Source organism: Ursus arctos, unplaced genomic scaffold (assembly GCF_023065955.2).
Source record: "Ursus arctos isolate Adak ecotype North America unplaced genomic scaffold, UrsArc2.0 scaffold_26, whole genome shotgun sequence".
In the NCBI taxonomy this organism is placed as follows: Eukaryota; Metazoa; Chordata; class Mammalia; order Carnivora; family Ursidae; genus Ursus; species Ursus arctos.
This window is the reverse complement of record NW_026622941.1, coordinates 34,713,450-34,741,446: the sequence shown is the minus strand read 5'-3', so window position 1 is coordinate 34,741,446 and position 27,997 is coordinate 34,713,450. Positions and strand designations below refer to the sequence as shown.

Sequence of the window (27,997 nt, the reverse complement as noted above, 5' to 3'; positions counted from 1 at the left end):
ATCCCTGCATTGAGAAATCATTGCCTTTTTTTTTTTTTTTATCATCCAAAGTATACTTTGCAGTGTTGGAAACTTGGGGTTAAAAATAGAATAGGTGGTAACTATACAAAATTAAAATTAAATCATCATGTGTGATAACAGGAGTTAGCTGCAGATAGTCTTTACCCTTAAAAGATCTAAAACATTTATGTGCCAGAAGAATGCCTGGTATACTGTAGTCAGTCAGTACTTTTTATGGAATTAATAGATACCTTATGGTATCAACGTCCATTGATGGTCCAGGGCAGATGGACGGATTATAAATTCTAATTAGAAAAATCAAAAGTATATCTTAATGAAAACATCAAAGCAATGATGTTTTGATTCTTCGTTTTGTACATGTTGAAGATAAATTAGTCAAGATAAAATTAAGTGTATTTGTGTTTATTTTCTAGTGCTCAGCTTCTTGTGGTAAAGGTTTAAAGTACCGTGAGGTGCTTTGCATTGACCAATTCCAAGGGAAATTAGAAGAAAAATATTGCAGTCATCTACAGAAACCTCGAACACACAAAGCTTGTAGATCTGCCAGATGCCCTTCATGGAAAGCCAATAGATGGAAGGAGGTACGTGCTATATTTTATAATTATAAACGTATTTTTGCATTTAAAAAGAAAATCTCAAGTTTGCTTCAATAACCTTGAAGGTTTTACTCCACTAAAATGTGTCTGATTCTGTTACACATTTTTTTACACTATGCTCTGAATTAATAATGTACAGTTGCGAAGTCTATAGTTAAATAACAGATTAGTTTTTGTGGCTGTAAACTTTACAAGAAATTCTGTTACTGAATACCAGGGGCAGGGACTACTGATAATCATATTATTATTCCAGGTAGTCTACTTGCTCATGCTTTAGCAAAGGCTATGATATAAAAGATTTCCCATTAACTTAATTTATTTCATAAATGCCACTACTACCTACTAAGTTGTTCAAGAAAGAAACACTGCGTCATTCTGTCTCTTTCTCCCTCGATCTTGTAGTCAGTCACTCAACAGGTTTTTCCAATTCTCCTCCAAAGTAACTCTTGAATCTCCGTGCAAACACTCCAGTCTAGTTCATCACCGTTCCCGGGTGTACGATATCCTCTCTATATGTATTTTTGCCATTATTTACTTGCATATAGTGTGAGCTCTAGAATAGCTCAAATATCCTTGTATCTCTTACTATCTTCTGTGATGGGCCATTGTCTCCGTGGTCAGTCTACAACCTAACCCATGCCTACTCCTTCAGCATTGTCTTGGGCCACTGAATCTCAAGGACAATGAATAACTTGTTCACTAAGCACTTAAATTAGTGTCTAGCTGAATACTTCTTATCTTGAATATTGTGATTTGGTTGTAAAAAAACACTTTCCAACTCTTAATTTATATATTTGTCATATTGTGTTTTTTTGCTTAAGGTCAGGGTTTGCCTTACTTTATCTGGACCACGATGTGCCAGAATTATGGCAAAGTGGGTTTCTCCCAATGGTGAAACACTGTAAAGTCACTGAACCCAGCTTGTGTCAGAGACTTCCTAATTCTGACATCAGCCGGGAAGCACAGGGGGATGGGTGTGGAAGTGAAAGAGGCTTTTTCTTCTTGGCCACCATCATTCCTGTTGATTCGCCAGGATTCCCTTGTGGTTGTGCAGCTGCTGCAGCTGCTGTGGTCAGTATTCACGAGGGACGGTTTCTTACCCTTGACCTCCAGCCCTACAAGAGCAAGTCAATCATCAGTGCTAACAAATTGGCCTTGGCTTACCACCAAGTATGAAATTATGTAAGACTCACTTAGATGAACATGTTTAAAGGGTTTCTAAGATACAGATATGAATATTCAAAGACTATAAAAAACACAGATGCTTTTGTACAGAGTCTGCTTTCTTCTCTTTGAATTGGTTTTGCTTGTCATAGAAATTAGCTTCATACACCCACACAGCCCTCAAATCTCTGCCAGAAACAAATGACCATTTGTGAAGTTGTTGGCTTTTGATTTATTCTATAAAAAGTACCCACATGAAGTTAACAATTGCAGGCTGTCACTGCACTACATGTAATAATATATTCAGCAGAAGTGTAATTTCAGAGGTAGTTACGAGATAATCACTGGTTGCTACTTTGTTCTGACTGTATAAATTGTAACATTGCTTAAGTATAATCACTCTCTATAAAATAATTTCATTTTATTACTATTTTACATTATACCTCAAATGGAAAGACTCATTTAGCAAATTGTGACCACAGAGGTGCTCAAATGAGTTTTGAAGTAATACTCTTCATTTGGTATTTGAGATCATTTTTCAATGAAAGGATTTAGTAATGCATTTTAGTGACTGCTGCTATACAGAAACAAACATTAGTATACAGAGCCATTTGTCCTCTGGCTCCAGATGTATACCGTTAGAGGAAAAGTAAATACTAGAATCATTTAAAAAGAAAAAAAATTCCCCCACTTTCTGAAACCAGAAAGGTTTTTTTGTTTTGCTTAAAAAAAAAACAACACAAACTTAATTTTACCTATTTGGGAATACTAGCTTTGCTTGTATATTCAAGTTTTTAAGGTTAGCATGGTGCCAGAGTCCTCACTGTCTCGTGCTCCATCTACTTAGTTCAGTACCATCCAAATGTAGTTTTTATGCTCAGGAAAAAAAAGTCTAGAATTCTTGCCTCCCCTTGATCATGACAAATCTGCTGGACAACTTAGAAAGATGAAGTAAAGAATCTCACTTAACCCTGTTGAATCTAGAGTCGCCTGATACCACCCACTTGTCTGGTTCCCCTTCTCTAAGACCCATCATTTTCTTTCTACCTGTTTAAGATCAGAGCTGGAACCAAAGGTGATAGAAGTTACAAAATCTCACAAATTTATTAGCTAGTGCCCACTTCTTCCAAAGCCCCTGAAAAATATTTTTTGAAACTATATGCTAAATGTTAGCATTTTAAGTGATTTTGTATTTCTACAATTCCATATTTTCTATATTTTCAAAATACATAAGTCCATATTTATATCTTTTCAGAAGTTTCTGATGTATACATATATATCTCTTATAACCTGAAAAGATAGTAAATCTTGAGTCCCCATAGCCACTGACCAAGAACCCCCAGAACCTCTTCCCTCTTCCCAAGCAACGTTTCTACCATTGAAGATAGGCTGGAGCCCCAGGACAGGGAGGATGTCTTTTTTGCTCTGGGGCTGAGTAAACTCTGCTTCTCTCTTCTGGCTGGTGCCAGTAGTTCTGTTCTTACATTTCTATGCTGCCTGCTCACTCTCTTACTTTCTCCTCTTTCTTGATACTTAAGATGGCCTTTCTTTGAGTGGGCTGAGATGACTAACTCTCTGGTTTAAGGCATGTATCAAGAAGATTTTCAAGACAGAAATACCTTTATCTCTGCAAGAAAGGTGAAGAAATGTAAATAGGAAGGGAGCAACAAGGGACAGTCACTTCCTGACATTGCTTGGAAAGGAGAAAACAACCACTAAAGAGGCTAAGTAGCTTGCAAAGATCACAGACCAAAAGAGTGCGTGCGTGTGTGTGTGTGGAGGGGGAAGCACTTGAACACAGGTCTATCTGAGCTTTCCTTACTATAGTTGCTGTCATAATTATTACATTATTATCATTATACATCAGCTCATCCTTACATTTCCTTAGCAACATATCGCCACTCTTACGAGGGCACCTAAAGTCAACAAGTGTAACGTCGTTGTGTCACACAGAGTAATGCATTCAATAGAAATGTAATTTCTATGTTGCACTGAATTCATTGCAAGCTTATTTATATATTTTTAAAAGTCTGTTACATAAGTATAAGGTATATATGGATTTTACAGCTTAGGGAACATAACAGAGTTTAGTTGATCATATATTAAATATGATGTAGTTGTTTAAATTATTAGCAGCATATTAGCCTTTATAAATGATGGATAGCATTCATATCTTTGGTGCAGATCCTGCTCAGATTTTTGGAGCAGTGCCTATTCCAGAGGACCCACACTTTAAGAAAAGCATTGACAAATTTACCAGATCCCCAGAGAAGTACGATTAAATGGTTACAACTATTCTGTCAGCCCCACTGTGTTCTGTTGCAAGTTGGAAAAGCCCTGATGTTTATTGGCTTAAACTCAAAGACATTTCTTCTTTACATAACAAAACTAGGTCACTGGTTTTAAGTTTGATTCAGCAGCTTTATAATGTCAGAGTGCTGGACTGGCATCTCTGTGATGTTATTGGTCAACTCCTATTGGTCATAAAATAGCTATCACTGTTTTAGGCCTTATACCATCATACTTCCACCCATGAAAGTGAATGTGTATTTGTTCTGTGTTGGGAAGGAGGACAAATTCTGGACAATGGGTAAATGTTTAACGAAGAATATTTCAGCTCAAAATAACTGAGTATTCGCTAACCTTAGAGTCACCCAAAAAATGGAATGACCACTTTCAGGACGTAGTGAATGTACCCTGCTTGAGGATAGGAAAGTATGGGTAGGTTTGATGGCCTTTCGTTTACTATTGCTGTAAAAGGAATTTCAAAATTGAAGAGAAATTGAAGTTACATATTCCTAGAGTTTCTCCTAACTCCAAATGCTCTACTATTGCTAATACTACTGCTCCATTATTGACTCACTTGAAATAAGCCACAGTCACAAATAACTACAAGGAAATCAAAACCTAAATCTTAATAGGAAATAATAAATAATGCACCAAGAGAGAAGACTTCATATTTGCATTTTAAATGATTTCTGAAATAGCAGTTTGATGAACCTATTTTTGCAATGCATGTTCTAACATTTCTTTAAGCCTGCTCTACAGTAGCTGAAATGGCTACAGTACCTGTGGATTGGCTAAAATTCACCTTCTCCAATTCCACTGTCCAGTCTTTCAAGTGCCAGTCTGTGCGGTATTATAGTATATTACATATAAATAGGATATTTGGCTGATTTTCCCTGTCTGAATTAAACTATGCAGCGTTGGCAAGTTAGTATATTCAATCATTTGTGTTGTACTTGTAATTACAGTCTCACATCGCCCTCACATTAGATCTCTGGATTTTTAAAAAAGATAATATGGAACATGATTATAAATATGTAATTCTATTAAGCTGTTAAATAAGGGTGACTGTTTTAGAGTTAGAGGCATTCCTTGAGAATTCATGCTTGTAAGTCACTCGACTAAAGAGTGAGTAATCATATCTTCACAACATCCACCACCGTAGGGGGACCTGGCTGGGCAAACGTTCTGCTTTGGAAATGTTGAATTTGAGGTGCCTCTGACATATCTATGTGGAAAACACATGGAATTTCTGTAAATACATAATACATTCTTTTTTTTAAAAAAGATGTTATTTATGTATGTATTTATTTATTTATTTATCAGAGAGAGAGGGCACAAGCAGGAGCGGCAGGTAGAGGGAGAGGGAGAAGCAGGCTCCCTGCTGAGCAAGGAGACCGATGTGGAACTCGATCCCAGGACCCTGGGATCATGACCCCAGCCGAAGGCAGATGCCCAACTGACTGAGCCACCCAGGTGTCCCACAAAAACCATTCTTGCAAACACATGCAAATGTAAATGTCAAGGTCAGAATTAGGATCAAGGCTGGAGAGAACAGATTTAGAAAACTGGTGCATAAAGGAAACTGCTCCGAGCGCTCAGGGTATAAAGAGAAGCAGGTTATAAATAGAATCCCCGGATATGCTAACATTTAAGGCTTAACTGAGAAAACAGAGTCAGGTAAGGACTCTCAAGAAGGAGCGATCTAAGAAGAATAGAGTACCTGGAACCTGATGGGATTTCAATCACAGCCAGAATGGCTCCACATAAAGTCGTCAGTGCTGCTGGATGTGTCCATGAGATTAAGAAAAGATTTGAAATGTTTTTGTTGGATCTTGCAGTTAGGGTTATTGATGACATTGGGTTCAGAAATACTTCATTTAAACCATATATTCTCTTTTCTGTTCAAATTTAAAATTGCATCAGTTTACTTTTTTGTACTCTTTAAAAAAAAAAAAACCTGAAAAACAAAAGGTTACTTGTTTTCTTCCAAGAAGTAGACCATTTTTTTTTCCTTTTAGGGAAGAGGTCCACATAGTAGTTACCCACAGTCACAGTAGATTTTTCTAAACATGTGCTATGACCAGAGGACCAATAAACCACTGTGGTTTATTGAATTTTAGAAAATTATATTTGTCTGCTAGAACTTCTTGCTAAGCTGTGTTTTGTGAATTATTTTTTTCCAGGAAATTTTTTTTTTCAGGTTTAGAGGCAGGAAGTTTTCCAAATGTAGCTTATATTTCTAAAATTATCCCTGGAAAATGTTTGCAGGAGCCTTTTTTTATTGGCTAAACATTTTCACAAGAGGTTCAGATAAGCTAAACTACCTCCAGACATTTTAGTCTACTTTATATTGTACCCTGAATAAAACATACACTAAATTACTGTTGTCTCCACACAATGGAGCTGTTTTTTGTGAAAACACTCAATGAGGGCAAAATTCAACTGCCTAAGCATAAAATGAAGGTAAGTGTAAGCTATGTAGATAATACTGTTCTTCATAGGTTTAAAAAATATATATAAATTCTTTTCAAGTCAGTGGGTATGGCTTATACCCATTGCTTATACCCACTGCTTATACTTCTTATAATTCTAAGTTTTCAAGCATATTTGGAGTAAAATGCAACAATAGTTTGTACGAGGAATTCAAGTCTACAAAGTGAACCAAGTTCTTTGTTATTGTGGGATCTAAATATTTTTTCATTCATGGTAAATCCATATTCTGCAGATATACATTTATTGTTGTGGAAAAAGAAATTTGCCACTGTGAGCCTCCTGCAGAAATATAGAACTTGGTGAAGGACCTGATTTTTTTTTAAAGATTTATTAATTTATTTTCAAGAGAGAGAGAGGGAGAACAAATGAGGGGAGGGGCAAAGAGAAGAGAATCTCCAAGCAGATATCCCGCTCAGTGCAGAGCCTGATGTGGGGCTCCATCTCAAGACCCCGACATCATGACTGGAGCGGAAATCAAGAGTCAGACGCTTAACTGACTGAGCCACTCAGATGCCCCAAAGGACCTGATTTTTTTTTACCCTTACAGTATCACAGGGAACAGTAATGAGACCACAGATATTCCTCAGTGGGACTTCCAATCCCTTCTGGAATCACAAGGAGTATAGAAAACTAAACTTGCGAATTAAATACCCCTGGGCATTCTCCACACTTTATTAATGTTGGCACCATAGCTTTTGGTTGTAGCCAAGCTCTGTTGTAATACGACCTGGCATTCTAGAACTCAAGGGCCCTGAGAGGTTACCAAATCCTTCCCCATCCCCCTCAGGCAGGACAAAGACAGCTTGGCATCTAGAATCAGAAAGAACTGAGCCTCATCTTGCTAACTAGAGGCAGGATCTCAGGTCCTCAGCACTGCCTGTCAGAGGTAGAGCTGTTGTCAGGAATAAATGTATGGAAATGTTCTATGACATCTTACAAATAATACAGATCTTCTTTGTGCGCATAAGGAAAATGAGACCTGGAAATGCTGACAAGATGGTCTAAGTTTACAGTTTATACAACGAACTTCCCCAAACACTTGTCCAATGAAAGATAATCACGGATCAACAGATTAGCAAATATTTGGATCCCGAAACTGTAGTAGGTGCTGCAAGTATAAAGATGAATATAACACAAGCTTGGAAATTATTATTCCTTTGAGGGAGATTATGCAGATAGTATAAGGATTTAAATGATATTTAAAAGCAATGTTGTAGGGGCGCCTGGGTAGCACAGTCATTAAGCATCTGCCTTTGGCTCAGGGCGTGATCCCGGCGTGCCGGGATCGAGTCCCACATCGGGCTCCTCCGCTATGAGCCTGCTTCTTCCTCTCCCACTCCCCCTGCTGTGTTCCCTCTCTCGCTGGCTGTCTCTCTGTCACATAAATAAATAAAATCTTTTAAAAAAATAAAAGCAATGTCGTAGAATAGCTTCATTGTGCAGTGAGTTTAAAAGATATTAAGAATGTTTAAGTCAGAATAGAGAGTTATCAGTTGGGATGGAGTGACTGATATAACTTGTCACATAGCTTGTCATAGTGTCCATAAGGCTTGAGTAGGTATTGCAAAATAAAGAAAATTTATTTGCACATTTGTATAGACGTTTCACACTAGACAGTCTTAAAACTACTAATTGCATGTATTTTCTATCTAATGCCTGATGTAATATCAGGCTATGTTTGAAAGAAACAAGAAAACAGGCCATGGTACTATTTTGCCATCTTTACATAATTTGATATTTGTTAGCTAATTGTTCAAATCATCTGGGCTTCTCTGTAGTGCTCTGTGACCTGTGGCTCTGGAGTTCAGCAAAGGGATGTGTACTGTAGACTCAGAGGCGTTGGTCGGGTGGCTGAAGAAATGTGTGATCGATCCACCCGGCCTTATTTTCAGCGGCAATGTTGGCGTCAGGACTGCACACAGTACCAGTGGGGGGCAGGAGAGTGGCTGAACGTGAGTACCGACAAGCAAACTTTCAAAAACACTGCATGAAAGGATGTGTTATTCATTTTGTCATTGCACTTCTAGTGTTCAACATCATGTAACCAAAAAGAGACACATCGGCAAGTCAAGTGCACTGATGCACAAAGCATTCAAGTGAATGAGAGTTTCTGTGATCCTTCAACCAGACCTCTTTCAATCAAAAAGTGCAGGAACCCTTCCTGCAGGTATATTGTGGTGACAGGAGACTCATCACAGGTAAGGCAAAGAAAGAAGGTTAAGAAATTTTGCTCCTGGAAAAAACAACTGAGTCTCAAAGTTCATGCAGTTGTAACTGTGTCTAAATTTGCATACGGGGGCTGGAGGGGGCGCCTGGGTGGCTCAATTGGTTAAGCATCTGCCTTCAGCTCAGATAATGATCCCAGGGTCCTGGGATCAGCCCCACATGGGGCTCCCTGCTAGTGGGGACTCTGCTTCTCCCTCTGCTGCTTCCCCCTGCTTGTGTGCGAGCTCTCTCTGTCTCTCTCTCAAATAAATGAACAAAATCTTTAAAAAAATTTTGAATACGGGAGCAGATAATGGTATGCGTATCAGCCTAGGGAACGGAACCACTGACATTTGGATGGTGCAGATAGAGTAATAGCAACATGTGTGTTAGTTAACCTTTAGTTTGGTTCCGTTCTAGTTCAGTTCTAAGTGTCAGTTGGGGCTAAGTGTGAAACCAGCTACCAGGACAGTGTGGCAAACTGGCCCTGAGGAGTTGCCTGCTTTTTGAAAACAGCTTTTTGGTGTATAATTGACAAACAATAAACCACGCATATTGAAAGTGTATAACTTGCTAAGTTTTGATGGGTATATACACCCATAAAAATGATTACTATATTAAAAATAAAGAGCATATCCATCACCCCAAAAGTTTCCTTGTGCTATTTTATACTTCCTTCCCCCTCCTTCCCAACTATAGGTAACCTAATCTGTTTTTTTATGTTAGGAACCCCTCACTAGATTATTTTGCATTTTCTAGAGTTTTGCATAAATGGAATCACAGAGGATGTACTATTTTTTGTCTGATTATTTTTTTAAAGATTTTATTTATTTATTTGAGAGAGAGAGGGAGAATGAGGGGGGTGAGGGGCAGAGGGAGAAGCAGACTGAACAGGGAGTTCGATGCAGGACTCTATCCCAGGCCTCTGGGATCACAACCTGAGCCTGGGATCAGCCCCACATGGGGCTCCCTGCTAGTGGGGAGTCTGCTTCTCCCTCTGATGCTCCCCCCTCTGCTGCTCCCCCCTGCTCATGCGTGAGCTCTCTCTGTCTCTCTCTCAAATAAATAAACAAAATCTTTAAAAAATTCTGAATAAGGGGGCAGATAATGGTATGCGTATCAACCTAGGGCATGGAACCACTGACAACCTAAAGCAGACACTTAACTGACTGAGCCACCCACGAGTCCCTGTCTGATTATTTTGATGATTATTAAGTGTTTTGAGATTCAGTCAGTTTGTAGTATGTATCAATAGCTTATTCCTTTTGATGATTAAGTAATATTCCAGTTTATGTTTATCTTCCAGTCCACTAATCTTCTGTGATGTCTGATCTGCCATTAATTCCCATCCTCTCTATTTTTCTTAATCTCAGACAGTGTAATATTTACCTTCAGAAGTTTGATTGCAGCTTTTTTAGTTCTTTCATGTCTCTACTTTTTGAATATACTACAATCAGTAATAACTTTTTAATGTCCTTTTCTGCTAATTCTAACATCTATGTATGTGCATTTACAATTGCAGTATTTTAGTATACTCTCAAAATTGTGCCACCAGGACCATGATCTAATGCTAGAACATGTTATCACCTCAAGAAGAAGCTCTATACAGATAGTAGTGACTCCTCATTTCCTTTTTCCCCTGAGCCCTGGACAACCACTTAACCTATTTTCTACATCTGTGGATACTCCTGCGCTGGGCAGTTCATATGAATCACACAATATGTGATCTCTTGTCTATGGCTTCTTTTACTTAGCATGGTATTTTTAAGGTTCATTCGTGAGGTAGCATATAGCCATCATTCATTCCTTTTTATGGATGAATAATATTCCATTTTAGGGATAGGCTACATTTTGTTTTTTCATCAATTCTGAATAATGTTGCTAAGAACATTTGTGTACGACTTTTTTTTTTTTATGAATGCTTTTAATTCTCTTGGGTCAATACCTAGAAGTAAAATTTCTGAGTATTATGGTAACTGTTTAATTTTTTGAGGAAATTCAAACCTGTTTTCCACAGTTGCTGCACCATTTTGCAATCCTACCTATTTTACACACTCCTGAAAAAAATCTCACTTGGTCATGGTGAATAATCCTTTTTATTTGTTTCTGGAATTTTTTGCTATGTTTCGTTGAGGATTTTTGTATCTACATTCATAAGAGATATGGGTCTATAGTTTTCTTATCTTGTAATATCTTTGCCTGGTTTTGGTATGAGGGATATAATGGCCTTGTAGGATGAATTAGGAAGTGACCCTTACTCTTCTTTCTTTTGGAAGAGTTTTGGAAAGTTTAATGCTAATTCTTCTTCAATCATTTGATGGAATTTACCAGCAAAGGCTCTGGTCCTGGGCTTTCCTTTTTGTAACGTTTTTTTTAATTTTTAATTCAGTCTCTTTGTTCCAGTGCTGTTCTTTCTCTCTCCATCCCAGAGTGTATTGTTATTGCTGTTTGCTTGTTTAGTGACTTTTTTAAATCTCACTGTAAAGTCTGTATCCTCTGTCATGTGTAGTCGCTATAGCTTTTGCTCGATTAATTTAATTGTGAGCTATTAATTGGATAGAGATTTCCTTAGATACCTAGAACCAATCTCCGGCCTTTGCCAAGAAGCTCTGTATGTATAGGCACCTCTAACACTCAACCAGGAAGTTGACATCTGTTCCTTAAGCTTTACATCCTGCTTTTGTGCATAGTTTAGATGTCAGTCAGAGATGAGCATGTAGGCCCTTCCCAGGTGCTTCCTGAGCATGTGTGGAGTCCTGGACATGAGCACAACCTTATGCATGTCCATAGACTTCTAGATTCCTATGAATATATTAGAGCTTTTCAAAGCTGTTACAGACATTTCGTTTCCCAGATTTTCTTTTAAGCTTTTCTGACCAGCCTATTTTTTGCTCTGCTATCCCTGCTCTGGAAGCTGCAATGTTAAACAGTGGCCTTTAATTGGGTTCAACAAATACCCCTAGGGAAAAGGTTTTTAGTACTGGGCAAGCTCTGAGTCAAGTCAAATAAAGGCAGCCTTGCAAGTGGGATCTTCTAGAAAACCATCAAACAGTTCAAATTATGACAATTCTATGAGAAGGAGGCTTTGAAGGATGTCCAACCCAGTTCCGCCTCTCTTGTGGCTGCCAGGCTGCTGGTTTTTACCACGTTTGCAGGACTATTGATTTTGAAGGCTACTGTGGAGCTAGAGAGGGGATAATGGGTATACGGTAAGTTAAAACACCACAAAACTCCCTCTTCATCCTGAGACTTAGCCTTGTTTCTTAAATAAATGCTTCCTGGATCTCTGTAAGCCTTTGGTTAATTTTCAAAGTTCTAGGAAAGTTAATTCTGACAAATTTTGCTAGTTTTCTCATTGCTTTTATGGAGGGAAGAATATTCAGAGGTCCTACCTTAGATATTTTCACTCCCTCTTGGTCTGTTTTGATAGATGGATTTTTCTCCTCATTATGGGTTATATTTTCCTGCTTCTTTGCATGCTCGCTAATTTTCCGATTGTGTGTTAGATATGAATTTTACCTTTATGGCTATTGGATATTTCTTACTCCTATGCATATATTATGAGCTTCGCTCTAGAATGAAGTTGTTCTCTCTGGGAACAGTTCCATCCCTTCTTGTCTTGCTCTTAAGATTTGTTAGGTCAGACCAGTGCATTATTTGGTTTAAGGTTAATTATTCCCCTCTACTGTAGCAAGTCCTCTACCTACTGTCCCTTGTATATAAAGTTTTCTGGTCTAGCTGGAGGGAATAGGCACTCTATCTGGTCCCATGTGAGTACCAGATTCAGTAATTTGTATCTTTTGTTGGTTCATTCTCTGGCCTCACTTGGTGTCCTCACATGTGTGCGTGCACTGGTCAGAACTCTGCTGTTGCCTCGTGTTTCCTTTTCTTGTTCCAAGACCTAGAATCTCTCTCAAGGTAGCAGACTAGAGCAGTTATAGCATCACTTGTTTTATTTCCATCTCCCAGGTATCACTTTATTGCCTAATGTCCAGTGTCTGAAAAGCCATTGTTTGATATATTTTTTCCAGATGTTTTTATTGCTTCAGGTTAGAAGGCAACTTATTTCATGTTACCCCATTATTGCTGGAAGCAAAAATCTGTTTGCCCATTTTTTTGATCTTTAATGTAGTCTGTATCACTTACGTATTTTAGTCAAATGGTATTATAGATCACATTATATGTTTTAAGAAAAATGTATGCTAACTCTTATATAGTTACTAGTAAGTTAAGGCTAATAACTATTCTTTATTTCCGGTAAGAACCCCTAATATGTTCCATTTCTCTGAAGTCGTCTACCAGGAGATAAATCTTCATCCAATTAAACTATTCTTAGCAGTGTAACAGAAAACAAAGCCAAAAACCAGAGGCACTACAAATAGACAGTCTGGCATCCTTTCCACTTATTGGCAAACTCTGGAAATGTTACCTAATGTCTCTGGACATTTGTTTACCTATCTGTAAATTAGGCTAATAAATAAGATTATTGTGGGAATGATATAGCCTAGTATATATTAAGCACCTGGCAAATAGTAGGCCCTTAGTTTAAGGGCATCTTTTTCTCCCCTTATAATTGTGTATTTCTCAGTGTGCAGGTAACTGTGGATTTAGTTACCGACAAAGGATTACATATTGCATTGCCATCTGGCCTACTGAGAAATATAAGCTTCAACAACTTTGGCCTATAGACTATCGAGAATGTCCTGTGCTGCCTTCCCCTCAGGTTTACAAATGCAATTTTAGGAGCTGTTTGCATATGGCCACTTGGAAAGTGGGGAGATGGAGCAAGGTCAGTATATAATTATGAACTGAAAGCCTTTGAATGAGATTTTCTAGGTGTAAGATGCCTGGTAACCTGCATGTCTAACTAGATCTCAGAGTTGTCTCCTACCCCTTTTGTCTATAAAAACCACTATCAGTTACTTGTATAAATATTTCTTTTTCTATGCTTGCTATAACCTGCTTATAAGCAGGGACCGTAACTAATAACTTCTGTTCCTCTGAGAGTCTTGCACAGTGACTTGTATTTTGAGTAGATGCTTAAGAAATATTTATTGGTTAAGTGAAGAAGTAAATAGATCTAACATATGAGTAATCAAAGTCATTGGCACTATATTCCATTTCCAATTTGATAGAAAGCAAGTGAATATTGCTTTGCAATCTTAGCATATAACAATAAGAAAATCTCTGTAGTCTTAATAACCATCATTAATCAATGCATATCAAGGGACGCCTGGGTGGCTCAGTCGGTTAAGCATCTGCCTTCGGCTCAGGTCATGATCCCAGCATCCTTTTGTCCATTGTATACTTCACCGCCAAACTGTACCCTCTTCACAGTGCTCAGTGACTTGTGGAGCTGGGACAATGGAGAGAAGAGTAGAATGCATGGCTGAAAGTGGTGGGTCCAGTAACTTCTGCTTAAAGCGTTTAAAACCAGATGCTCAAAAGAAATGTTACGTCAATGACTGTAAGTAATAGACTTTAAAAATCTATGTTCCTAGGAAGTTTTAATTAAAATTTCAAAGTAAATATTTGGAGAAGTCATATGTTCCACAAAACAAGATGTTTGTTTTTTCAGAGTATATTAATATTTGTGTGACTGAGCTAATACATTCATGCTCTGTTTGTAATTTGTTCAGTGTTGATAAGTTGTGTTCACTTGTCCTTGAAGGTAAAACATTTACCAGCTGCAAAGAAATCCAAGTAAAAAACAACATTACCAAGGATGGTGACTATTACCTTAACATTAATGGAAGAATAATAAAGGTATTTTGAAAACAGTTTGCATTTGATTTTAACATTGGATGTTGACTGGAAAAAGCTTTTCTAAATGTTTGCATGTTCCCTTTAGATCTATTGCGCAGGCATGAACTTGGAGAAGCCCAAGGAATATTTATCATTGGTCAAAGGTGAAGAAGACAACTTTTCTGAAGTGTATGGTGTTAGGTACGAGATTTTTGGCTTATGTGTGCACTTTTATGGCCCATCAAGAGAATTAGAAGTTCCAGCTTTCAGAGTGGCACTTGAGTATCTCACAAGTGGGACAAGTAATTTAGGAGCAGGTGGACATATTAGGACCTAAGCCAGATGTCGTCCATGCCTGTTGAATACTGAAGACTTGAGTATTATCATGTGCTCACAGAGAGATTGACTAAGAAGAATACTGAGGATGAGCTGCGGAACAGAGAAGAGTTTACAAGCTACGTGTATTTTAATAGAAATGAAATTAATACATAGTAAAAGCTAGGAGAACTGTAGCTGAATTACTTTCCATAAACCATTCTTGAACTTCCCTTTGAGAATTATGTTAATTTGAGTGATTTTTACTTCTTTCTCGTTTAACTTACTGACAGTATAATATTGAAGAGTGTATCTTCCCACTTCTGAAGTTTACCATTTATCTACATGATGGGGGAATTACAGCATATAATACTAAAAATATTCTAATGTTGTTTCAGACTACAAAATCCATATGAATGTCCTTTTAATGGAAGTAGGAGGCAAGACTGTGCGTGTAAAAATGACTACCTGGCTGCTGGACACACTGTTTTCAGCAAAATAAGAGTTGATCTCAATTCCATGCAAATTAAAAGTAAGTGCTGAATCTCCAAAATAGAAAGTCTCTATTTGCTAATGAAATTCCAACAATATGCTGGCATGTGTGGTAGCCAGGGTATATAGAAGGGCCTACCATTGTGCAGTAATTGCTTAATTTTTCAAAAAAGAACTTATTGGGTACAGAATTCCTTTGCAATAACATGGACCATGGGGACCCTTAATAAAAATGTAGTGGTAATGACAGTGATAAGATGCTGCCCTTCCAAGATATAAGCCTCTATCTTAAAATCCCCAATTACATTAAGCACAAGGAAGTTAATATCCTCAACATAGTTGTATAAGCCTTTTGCAGGGCTTAAAGTAATAATTAACATTAGTTTCAGTTCACAATTTGTCAAGTATTTTGCTATAAATTGTCTCATTTGATCTTTTTTATAACTCTGTACTAGTTAAGGCAGAATTGTATCACATTGTTGCAAGTGATGAAATTAAGATGTACTTATAAAGTTAAGTGACTTGTCCCAATTCATACAGTTAGTAATTGGCCCTGAGAGATAAAGTCCCACCCACAGATCCTAGCTTCTGTACCTGTTGCCTTTCTAGGAAGTAATTTAGAGTATAGTAAAATCAAAATATATTTATGGAACCCAATACACGCTGAACATGATGCAGCCTTCCATCCTGGAGCTTGCATACCTACAAGAAAAGGCAAAGAAGTTCATTTCAGAAGCAGAAACTCTAAATTGCAATTGAATCACCGGTCCCTAACATGGTGTATAAACTACAGAAAGAAACAAAAGAATTATTGAGACAGGGAATGCATGAGTACATAATCTCTAAATCACAGTCACATGATGATGATCTATTATTGTTAGTAATAATAGCTACCATTTCCTGAACACCCACTGTTACTGCACTGGGGAAGCGTTATCTGTTATGTTTACAGCTCTGGAGTTAGACTGTCTGGGAGTAAATTCTTTGCAGTTATGTGACCTTGGAAATATCTCTTTAAGCCTAAATTCCCTCATCTGTAAAGTGAAAAGCTGCCTCTCAGATGTTTTTTCTTTCTTCTTTCTTTCCTTCTTTTTTTCCTTTCTGGTGAGGATTAAAAGATAATACTTGTAACATACCTAGTAAGTGCCTTGCATATAGTAAATGCTCAATAAATGTTGGTTGTTATGTATGTTGTAGCATTGCTAAGTACCTAAGGGGAACTTGGTAACTTATTTGCTGTTTATTAAGCTGTTATATTTCATTATTTTATCAAACAACACTGCCATTTGCCAGGCATTAGGCTGGGCCCTGAGAATATAATGTCAAATGTATACGTTTTCAACGTCCTGGTCTCTCTTTTCTTTCCTCCAGTTTGGGTGGCAAAAACCCAGTCTTGATTAAACATTTCCCCTGTGCTTCACTTGCAACATGAAACATAAACGTGGCCCCTTATATACTGCCCTTCTGACTGATCTCCCCTTAAATGCATGACTACTAAGCTACACGCTGCTTGAGTAATCCTTTGCCCTTCCCTAGTCCATTTCCACCCCCATTCCCCTGAATGCCTAACTAACATCTTCTCCTCTGCCTTCAAATTTCTAACATTTCTAACATTTTATCTACTCATTTTATCTACTCATTGCTGATGATCTTGTTTCCTATATCGCTGAGAAAATAAAAACAACTGGAAGAGCATTTCCACAACCTACCACCACCCCATCTGCAACCTACCCAAATTTTTACCTACAGACTTTTCCTTCTCTCCTGCTTACTATGGGTGAACTATTCCTGCTCCCAACTAAGGAACTCTCTCTTGTGCTCTAGATTCATCACTTTGTACCTATTCAAGAACATTTGCTCAGCAAACTTTCCCTTCCCTCTTAAATTACCAATTCTACCTCCATTTCTCGAAAACCAGTGACAAATTCTCGGTTTTCATCTTACTTGATTCCTGTCCTGGCCACTTTCTCTGTCTTTCTCATGGTTTCTCAGCTTGACTGGTTACTCTTCATCTTCCACCACACTGAATGTTGAGCTTTAGGACACAGATATCACTTTGGGAATCTCATACTACTTATAGATTTCAAATGATGGTCCCAAATGTATTATCTCCAATTTGGACTGTTACCCTAAACTTCAGTATTCAATATTGGACTACTCAATATTGCTCTTGACGCAGCAAATCCACGTGAATATCCAATAGGCATCTCAAACTCAATGTATCCAAAACTGTACTCTCAGTATTTCTTCCCGCATCCGCTCTTTCCATCTCAAATTTTTATAATTTCAGGAAATGCACACCTACATGCAACCATCATCAAATTCTGTCAGGTGAATCGCTAACATACGTGTTACTATAGACTGAATCATGTCTCCCAACATTCATATGATAAAGCCCTAATCCCCTAATGTGATGATATTTGTTATGCGGAGATAATTAGGTTTAGACAAGGTCATGAAGGTGGGACCCTCATAATGGGGTTAATGCCCCTACAAAGAGGAAAAGACACCAGAGCTCTCTGCCATGGGGGACACAGCAAGAAGGACAACCATCTGCAAGCCAGGAAGAGGGGCCTCACCTGAAAGGCTCCAGATCTTAGAGAAATTTATTTGTCGGGTAAGCCACAGTTCATGGTGGTTTGTTATGGCAGTCTGAGCTAATACAGATATCAAATATCACTTTCTCACCACCTCAGTGCTACCACCTTCATCTGAGTCCACACCATTTCCCTCTGGATTATTATGCGTACTTTTTTATAGTATTCCTATTTCAGTATTGTACCACTCTTCCACCTCCTGACCTACATTCTCAACAGAGAGGCCAGAGTGAGCCTATAAAACATAAGCCACATCATATTTTATACATTTCCACATTTCATCTTTTTAACAACCCTGAACTTTGATTAAAACTCTCCAAACATTTACTATCTAACTCAGAGTAAAATAAAAAATCCTTTCAATAGTCAACGAAACTCAACATGACCTCCCCACCTCCATCACCTCTCTGCTCTCTCCTTGCATACTCTGCTCAAAACATACTTGTCCCTTTGCTGTTCCTTGAATACATCAAGCATGCTCTCACCTTAAGGCCTTTACACTTTGTTCTATTTGCCTGGACCAATTGTGCTACAGTTACCTGTATGGTTTACTCCTTCATTTCCTTTGGGTTTCTGCTTAATTTCACCTTCTCAATCAGGCCATCCTGGACCATTCTCCACTTCTAAAATCCGTTTCTCTCCTTCTTTTAACTGATTTATTTTTTTTCTATTGCAATTATCACCCCTAATATAATGTAATATTTATTTTATTACCTGTCTCACTCTGAAGGACTCAGGTTCCATCAGCCCCTCTTTCCTCCACTGAAGTGTTCTTAAGTACTTAAAATAATATCTGATTCACAATAGGTTCTAAAAAAATATTTGTTGAGTAAAAAGTCTTTAACTTTCCTCAAGAAGCTATCTTGAGGAAATCTTGAAAACAAATTTGAATTAACTGAACTGGAGAAAAGGAATTTCAGGAGGAGGGAACAGCATGAACAAAAGCCTGGAAAGGTGAATCATCTTGGTTCCATTAAAGAATAAAAAGTCCATTTTTCTCTAATCATAAATTAAATGGAGGTTGGAGGATGGCAGCTTCTTAGAGAAGTTCTCGGAGAGCAGATCATAAAGAACAGTGTACTAACTACACAATTGAATTTTGTAAATTTTGAGAGCCACTGGGGGAAAATTTCAGCAGGGGTGGGACCAGACTTAGAAGGAGAACAAATTGTATCCATGAAGATGTTAAGAAGCTAATATAATAATCTACATAGAAAATGATATGGGCTTAAAAGAGGGGCATGGTTCAGAATAGTGAGCCTTTGAGAAGTATTAAAGAGGTACACTTTGTAGGATTTTCAGACAGAAGGAATATGGGGATTAGCAACAGAATATTTAGAAAGATTTCCAAAATAACAGGGTGGATGGTGACATAGTTCAGTGAGATGAGAAATATAGCAGAGGAAGTAAGTTTGGAGAAAAAGATAATGCATTTAGTTTGGGCGTATTGAGTTAGAGCTATCTCTGGGTTATCCAGGTAATGATGGGGGAGATAGCAAAGGAAGCTTGATTTGAAAGTTGTGTCTGCTGTGCCTTAGCCTAACCCGTAACTGCCAGCATAAGCACTGATGTGTGGATAAATGTTTAACAACGAGCATTTAACAACCAGGAAACAAAGTCTGATATATATAGCATTTGCCAATGTCCATGGTCATATATATTCCCACCCATGCTAACTTTAAGCTACCAACATGAGTTCATTGTACACGATATTGGGAAGAGACACACCCAGCTGGTTCTCATGATTTGGAACAAGCTGACTCTGGCACATAACTGAAAGCTTCCTAGTCTTGGAAACTGCCCTTGGTGATATGGTATCTCCAGCAATGCTACCTTTGGGGATTGCCTCTAGGGAAACGGTGTCATCATGGGGGCATGCGGTGATCTTTCAGTCTTCTTGAAAAGTGAAGTGATTTGAAACAACATTAGTGGAGGTGAGAGCCACGGACTGAAAGATTGTTGATTGGAATATTATTTGATTCAAGCATGAATAAGTGATTGGGCAAGTTGACTTTTAGGGTTCCTTCTAACCTGACTTTGATTCTATGACTCTATTTTTAATGCTTCATATAGAATCTCCAGCATTATTGCCAATCGGGAAATTTTGCTAATGATGTTAGCAAAAGTAAGATTCAAAAGAAAATAATAACAATGTAGTAATATTAGAAATCAAAATAGCAAATATTTTAGCTGGATGTTTTTGTTTTTGAGTTGCCTAAATGAATTGATATATATACATCATATATATATATATATGGTTTATAAGCCTCAGGTGGCTTCATCATGATGTATTAACCTTTAATGTTTTTTTCTTCTATAATTTGCTCCTGACCCCACTTTATTTTTGATACTCACTATAATGTAAAATACAATAAGGCATTTAGTTTTTTAAAACTTCTGGATTGATTTACACATGTCCCTGACGTTTTTAGGGAAATTTTTGAGATAAACATTTTCGTATTAAAAATTATTTATTGAAAAGCCAATATATGTACTATAATTGCATAGCATATTTGCTTAAAATTTTGAATTAATTATATAAATATATTTAAGAATATAATATGAAGACTGTATATTTTGCAGTGAAGTTTGGAAAATATGCAATGCGTCAGTGCTAAAAAGCTTCATTTATTTTTTTTAGCCACAGATCTTCTTTTTGCCCAGACAGTATTTGGAAAAGCAGTGCCATTTGCCACAGCTGGAGATTGCTACAGTGCTGCCAGATGCCCACAGGTATTTTATATTTGTTTATTTTTCCCTCACTATGAAGAAAAAATGGATACTGTTTCTCTGAGTTTTCTTGATCAGAATATTGTGAGAAACATACGTAGAAAAATGCAAATTTCCTATATGAATTTTATTTCAAAGGTGGTAGATAAATTTTGGAGGAAAAGCGTCTTTGCCAATTTTAGGTTTGTTTGAAAGGTGCAATAACAAGGATCTCAAATTGTTCAGAGCCTATTTCTCCTTCCATCATGCATTTTCATTTTTAGTCTTTCCACCCAGCCTATGGAGATGAATGGACGTACATAACTAAGTGAAGGAATGGATCACAGGCATGTGGCCTCCATACACTGCTGCTAACATTTGTTCTATTAGCTGTCTGGGTCCATACCAATCCCAGAGTAACTTTTTTTTGTGAAATAGTGTATTTTCATGACTTTATTCTTGTTTTGTTTTTCATTTCCAGAGTTCTCTTCATACACCCTTTATGCCATCTCTGTGATTTCCAGTATAGAGTATGCTTTCCAGAAGTAGTTTACTATCTCATCTTTAACAAGAGATTTTATAAAGTATATGTGAACAACAGTATTATGATAAGATGGATAAATGTAAGCTAGATTAATATAGGTAAGCTAGATTACTATAGGATGGTTAGGTAGATTCATCACTAATTGAAAAAATCATATGCAAGGAGTAATAATTATAATATTGATATTTTCAAGAGAAGTAGCTAATGGTTTGCCAGAGCCCTCTCTTCTTGGGATTTCCCATTCACTATTTTCATCATATGACAGAGAAGGTATGCTTATGTTGAAAAGAGAGTGCATTTTCTATACTATAGAAGGACTCTTAAAGTAGACAAAACACATTAGAGCTATGGGCTCAAACGAATAAGAAAAAAATCAGCTGGAATACGTTTATAAATTTTAGGTCCAGAAATGCAAATATAACCTGTTGATGACATATGAAAAAGACTTAGGTGTTTTTTTTCAAACATCATGAGTCCAATATGGCTCACATAGATTATGGAGTAATTTCTAAACCACCCCATATAATCATAAAGTACCCAAACACAGTATTGACACTAAAAAATTTTACATTCCTGTTTGAAAAAGGTAAGTTTTTAATCTACCTAGGAGTAGGAGGCAACAACCAGGGAGGAAAAAAAAAGGAGTGTTTAAATCATGTTACATAAAGAAAATGAAAGTAGCTAGGAAAAGAATAGGAGGTTATGGTAACTGTCCTTAAATATTTAAAGAGCTCCATGAAAGAGGAATGAGGTCAGTGTGTTATTCCAGGAGGCATTAATAGAGCAGAAGATTCCAGCTCAAGATAAAGAAGGTTTCTGACAAGGGAGAGTTGTCCAGTAAAAAGACCCCCAGATGTAGGGCCCAAATAAATCACTAATTTTTGCCTGTAGTTTTTATAAATTGGTCTCGTATCCTGAAACCCTGCTTAACTCATTTATTAGTTATGATAGTTTTTTATTTGATTCTTTGGGATTTTCTATATACACAGTGATGTCATCTATAAATAAACATAGTTTTACTTCTTCCTTGGCAATATGGATGCTGTTTATTTCTTTATCTTGCCTCATTACCCTGTCTAAAACTTCTAGAGCAGTGTTAAATAAAAGTGATGAGAGTAAAAAAAAGTGATGAGAGTAGATATACTTGTCTTATTCCTGATTTTAGGGGGAAAACATTCATTCCATCATTAAATGTGCTAGCTGTGAATATGTTGTAGATGCCTCCAGTCAAGTTGAGGAAGTGTCCTTCTATTCCTAATTTAAGTGGTTTTATCATGAAAGAGTGTTGGTGTCTGAAATGCTTCCGCATGTGCTGAGGTGATCCTGTGGCTCTTGTCTATTACTGTAGCGATATGGTATATCACACTGGTTGAGTATTGTATGTTGAAACAACCTTGCATTCCTAGTTGAGAAATCCCATTTGGCCATGTAGTATCATTCTTTTTATATGTTGTTAGATTTTATTTGATTTGTTGGGAATTTCTCATCTATTTTCATAAGAGGCACTGACCTAATCATTTTCTTGTGAGGTCCTTAGCCGATTTTGCTATCAGGGAAATACTGGCCTTGTAAAGTGAACTGGGAAGTATTCCCTCCTCTTCTACTTTTTTGGAAGAGTTTGTGAATGATTCTTTTTTTTTTCTTTTTATTAAATTTTAATTCCAGTACAGTTAACACACAGTGTTATATTTCAGGAGTACAATCTAGTGATTCAACAATTCTCTACATTACTTAGTGCTTATCATGATAAATGTTTTCTTAATCCCCATCATCTATTTCACTCATTCTCCCCACCCACCTCCCCTCTGGTAACTATCGGTTTGTTCTCTATTGTTCAAAGCCTTTTCTTCTGTTTGTATCTTTTTTCCTTTGTTTCTTGGATTCCACATATGAGTAAAATCACGTGAATTTGTCTTTCTGACTTATTTCACTCAGCATTATACTCTCTGGATCTATCCATGTTGTTACAAATGACAAGATTTCATTCTTTTTTATGGCTGGGTAATATTCCATTGTTTATCAATTTATATACACGACCTCCTCTTTATCCATTCATCTGTCGATGAACACTTGGGCTGCTTCCATAATTTGGCTATTGTAAATAATGCTGCAATAAACATAGGGATGCATGTATCCCTTTGAATTAGTGCTTTGGTATTTTAGGGATAAATACCCACTAGTGTGATTACTGAATCATATGGTAGTTTTATTTTTATTTTTTTGAGGAACCTCCATACTGTTTTCCATAGTGGTTGCAACAGTTTGCCTTTTCACCAACAAGGTTCCTTTTTCTCCACATCTTCACCAACACCTGTTGTTTCTTGCATTGTTGATCTTAGCCATTCTGACAGGTATGAGTTGATATCTGATTGTGATTTTGATTTGCATTTCCCTGATGATGAATGATAATGAGCATCTTTTCATGTGTCTGTTGGCCATCTAGATGTCTTCTTTGGAGAAATATCTCTTCATGTCTTCTGCCCATTTTGTAGTTGAATTATTTGGGGTTTTTTGATATTGAGTTACAAAAGTTCTTAAAAAAAAGATTTTATTTATTTTTTTCAAAGAGAGAGAGAGAGAACGAGCGGGGGGGGGGGGGGGACAGAGGGCGAGAGAGAAGCAGACTCCCCGCTGAGCAGGGAGCCCAATGTGGGACTCCATCCCAGGACCCTGGGATCATGACCTGAGCCAAAGGCAGACACTTAACCGACTGAGCCACCCAGGTGCCCTATATAAGTTCTTTATATATTTTGGATACTAACCCTTTATTGGATATGTCATTTGCAATTACCTTCTCCAATTCAGTAGGTTGCCTTTTAGTTTTCTTGATTGTTTCCTATGCTGTGCAGAAGCTTTTTATTTTGATATAGTCCCAATAGTTTATTTTTGCTTTTTTTCTCTTGCCTTAGGGGACATATCTAGAAAAATGTTAGTATGACCAGTGTGAAAATACTGCCTACGCTCTCTTCAAGGTTTTTTATGGTTTCAGGTCTCACATTTAGATAATTAATCCATTTTTAGTTTATTTTTGTGTTTGGTGCAAGAAAGTGACCCAGCTTCATTCTTTTGCGTGTAACTGTCTTGTTTCCCCAACACCATTTGTTGAAGAGGCTGTCTTTTTCCATTAAATATTCATTCCTCCTCTGTCAAAGATTAATTGAACATATAATCTTCGGTTTATTTCTGGGTTTTCTGTTTTATTCCAGTGATCTATGCATATATTTTTGTGTCAGTACCATACTGTTTTCATTGCTACAGCTTTGTAATAGAACTTGAAGTCTGGAACTGTGATACCTCCAGTTTTGTTTCTCTTTTTCAAGATCACTTTGGCTATCCGAAATCCCTTGTGGTTCCACATAAATTTTAGGATTGTTTGTTCTAGTTCTGTGAAAAATACTGTTGGTATTTTGATAGGGATTCCATTAGATCTGTAGATTGCTTTGAGTAGTATAGACATTTTAACAGTATTTCTTTTCCCAACCCTTGAGCATGAATGTCTTTCCATTTTTTGTGTTGTCTTCAATTTTTCTTTCATCAGTGCTTTATAGTTTTCAAAGTGTAGGTTTTTTATCTCTTTGTTTAAGTTCATTCCTAGATATTTTATTGTTTTTTGTTTACTTACAATTCGTATTGTTTTCTTAATTTCACTTTTTGCTGCTTCATTATTAGTATATGGGAATGCAACAGGTTTCTGTACATTGATTTGTATCCTGTGACTTTACTGAACTCATTTATCAGTTCTAGTAGTTTTTTGATGGAATATTTAGGCTTTTCTGTAGTCTCATTTCATCTGCAAATAGTGAGAGTGTTACTTCTTCCTTACCAATTTGGATACTTTTTATTTCTTTTTGTTGTCTGACTGTTGTGGCTAGGACTTCCAGTACTATGTTGAATAAAAGTGGTGAGAGTGGACATTCTTGCCTTATTCCTGGTCTTAGGGGAAATGCTCTGTTTTTCACTGTTAAGTATAGTGTTGGCTGTGGATTTTTCACATAAGGTCTTTATTATGTTGAAGTATGTTCCCTCTAGACTTACTTTACAGAGGATTTTTTTTTTATCATGAATGGATGTTGTACTTTGTCAAATGCTTTTTCTGCATCTATTGAAATAATCATATGGTTTTTATCCTTTCTCTTGTTGATGTGATATATCACATTGATTGTTTTATGAATATTGAACCACCACTGCATCCCAAGAACAAATCCCACTTGATCATGGTGAATGATTTTTTAACATATTGTTGGATTCAGTTTGCTAGTATTTTGTTGAGGATTTTTACATCTGTGTTCATTAGAGATATTGGTCTGTAGTTCTCTTTTTTTTTTGCGGTGTCTATCTGGCTTTTGGTGTCAGGGTGATACTGACCTCATAGAATGAACTTAGAAGTTTTCCTTCCTCTTCTATTTTTTGCAACAGTTCGAGGAGAATTGGTATTAACTCTTTAAATATTTGGTAGAATTTAACTCTTTAAATATTTGGTAGAGTTCACCTGTGAAGCCATCTGGTCCTGGGCTTTTATTTTTGGGGAGTTTTTTTATTATTAATTTCATTTTATTGCTGGTAATTGGTCTGTTCAAATATTCTATTTCTTTCTGCTTTAATTTTGGCAGGTTATATGTAGGAACAAAGAGACCAACACTTGATTTTGTTGATTTTCTCTGTTTTTTAATTTATTTAATCAATTTCCGGATTATTCTTTATCATTTCTTTATTTCTGCTTACTTTAGATTTAATTTGCTCTTTTTCCAGTGTCTTAAGGTAGAAGGTTAGGTTTTTGATATACCTTTTTTCTCTTTTAATATAAGCATTTCCTGATTAAATGTCCCTTTATGTGTTTATTTTGCTGCATCCTCTGAGTTTTGGTGTGTGGTGTGTTCATTTTCATTCATCTTAAAGTATTTTCCATTATCACCTGTGAGGTCTTCTTTGACTTATTGGTTCTTTAAGAGTATAGTGTTTGATTCCCACATATTTGTGAATTTCCCAAATTTCCTTCTGTTATTGAGTTCTTTCCATTGTGATTGGAAAATATACTTTGTATTCTTTATACCTCTTAAATACATTGAGTCTTGTTTTATGGCACCAGCATATGGCTATTCTGGAAAATGTTCAATATGTGCTTGGAAAGAATGTGTATTCTGTTGTTGATGAAATATTCTATAGATGCTTGTCAGGCCTAGTTGGTTTGAAGTATTGTTCAACTTTTCCATTTCCTTGTTGATCTTCTGCCTAGCTGTTCTATTCACCAAAACTTTGCAATTATTGTTGAATTGTCTGTGTCTCACTTTAATCTTATTGTTTCATTTATTTTGTATTTTATTCATTTACTTTGGGACTTTTAAATATGATTATGATTATAATTGTCGTAATTTCCTGATATATTGACACTTTTATCATTATAAAATGTTATTCTTTATCTGAAATAGCATTTTTTGTTTGTTTGTTTTAAAAGTCGAATTTGTCTGACATTAGAATGGCCATTCCTCTCACAGATAGTACATGATATATAATTTTATCCCATTTACTTTTAGCTTATTTATATCTTTGGATTTTAAAAGTATCTCCAATAGAGGGCACTTTATTGGATCTCTGCCTTTGATTGAATTATGATATTGATATGCCTTGATTTATATTTGCCATTTTACTTTGTTTTCTATATGTCTTATGTTGTTTTTGTTCCTCCATTCCCTCTTTACTGCTTTCTTTTTTATCAATTGAATGTTTTTGAGTGTGACATTTTAATTTCCTTAATAATTTTTTCACTATATTTTTTAATTGCTTTCTTAATTGCTGCTTAAGAGTTTACAAAATACATCTTATCAGAATCGACTTCAGATTTATACTACTTAATTCCAGTGAAACATAGAAACATTTCTCCTTTATGTGCTCTATTTTCTCTTCCCTTTTGTGGTGTTATGTTTGTTATACAAGCTACATATGTAACAAACACACAATACATTTTTATAATAACTTTATATAATTTTATGGTTTTAGAGAATATGAGAGAAGTAACGAGAGGAATTACATATTCATAGAGATTTTTATGTGAACTTTTATATTTAGCATTTCTAGGTTTCTTCTTTTCTTCCTGTGGATTTGAGTTATTAGCTGGTGTCATTTCCTTATTCCCAAACAGCTTTGCTTCCACCTGCTTCATTTTTTCATTATTATCAAATTTATGACATTTCTATGCATTATAGATCACCGATGTAATCTACTCATTGGCTTATACAATTGTTTTAAAATAAGTTAAGGGAAGAAAGGAAAAGAAATGTGCATTACAGCATCTTTTATAATTACCTACAAAATTACCTTTACCAGTACTCTGGTTTTTTTTTTAAGATTTTATTTATTTATTCGACAGAGATAGAGACAGCCAGCCAGAGAGGGAACACAAGCAGGGGGAGTGGGAGAGGAAGAAGCAGGCTCATAGCGGAGGAGCCTGATGTGGGGCTCGATCCCATAACGCCAGGATCACGCCCTGAGCCGAAGGCAGATGCTTAACCGCTATGCCACCCAGGCACCCCTGGTTGTTTTGTATTAATGTCTGGTATTACTTGATTTCAGCTTGAAGAACTTCCTTTAGCATGTCTTGTAAAACAGGTCTACTAATAAACAAATCCTCTGTTTTGTTTATCTGGAAGTGTCTTTAGTTGGCCTTCATTCTTGAAAGATTGATTTGCTTGTTATAAAATTCTCCACTTACAGTTTTTATTTTTCAACACTTTAAATATGTCACCCCACTGTCTTCTGGCTTCTAGATAAAAACATGGAAGTCAGCTACTTACCTTATTGGGTTTCTTATGTATGTGGTCATTTATCTCTTG

General features: G+C 36.6%; 1 protein-coding gene across 3 annotated transcripts in view; it reads left to right on the top strand.

The window, feature by feature from the left end:
* ADAMTS20 (ADAM metallopeptidase with thrombospondin type 1 motif 20) overlaps window positions 1-27,997 on the top strand; it is a 283,082-nt gene that overhangs the window by 240,544 nt on the left and 14,541 nt on the right. For all 3 annotated transcript variants that reach the window (XM_057318850.1, XM_026502074.4, XM_044385528.3), the window contains 9 exons: window positions 435-602; window positions 8,342-8,515; window positions 8,591-8,761; window positions 13,357-13,557; window positions 14,106-14,235; window positions 14,440-14,534; window positions 14,620-14,714; window positions 15,227-15,360; window positions 20,559-20,650. In XM_057318850.1, the coding sequence (XP_057174833.1) occupies window positions 435-602; window positions 8,342-8,515; window positions 8,591-8,761; window positions 13,357-13,557; window positions 14,106-14,235; window positions 14,440-14,534; window positions 14,620-14,714; window positions 15,227-15,360; window positions 20,559-20,650 (1,260 nt within the window). The remainder of the gene's footprint in view (window positions 1-434; window positions 603-8,341; window positions 8,516-8,590; window positions 8,762-13,356; window positions 13,558-14,105; window positions 14,236-14,439; window positions 14,535-14,619; window positions 14,715-15,226; window positions 15,361-20,558; window positions 20,651-27,997) is intronic.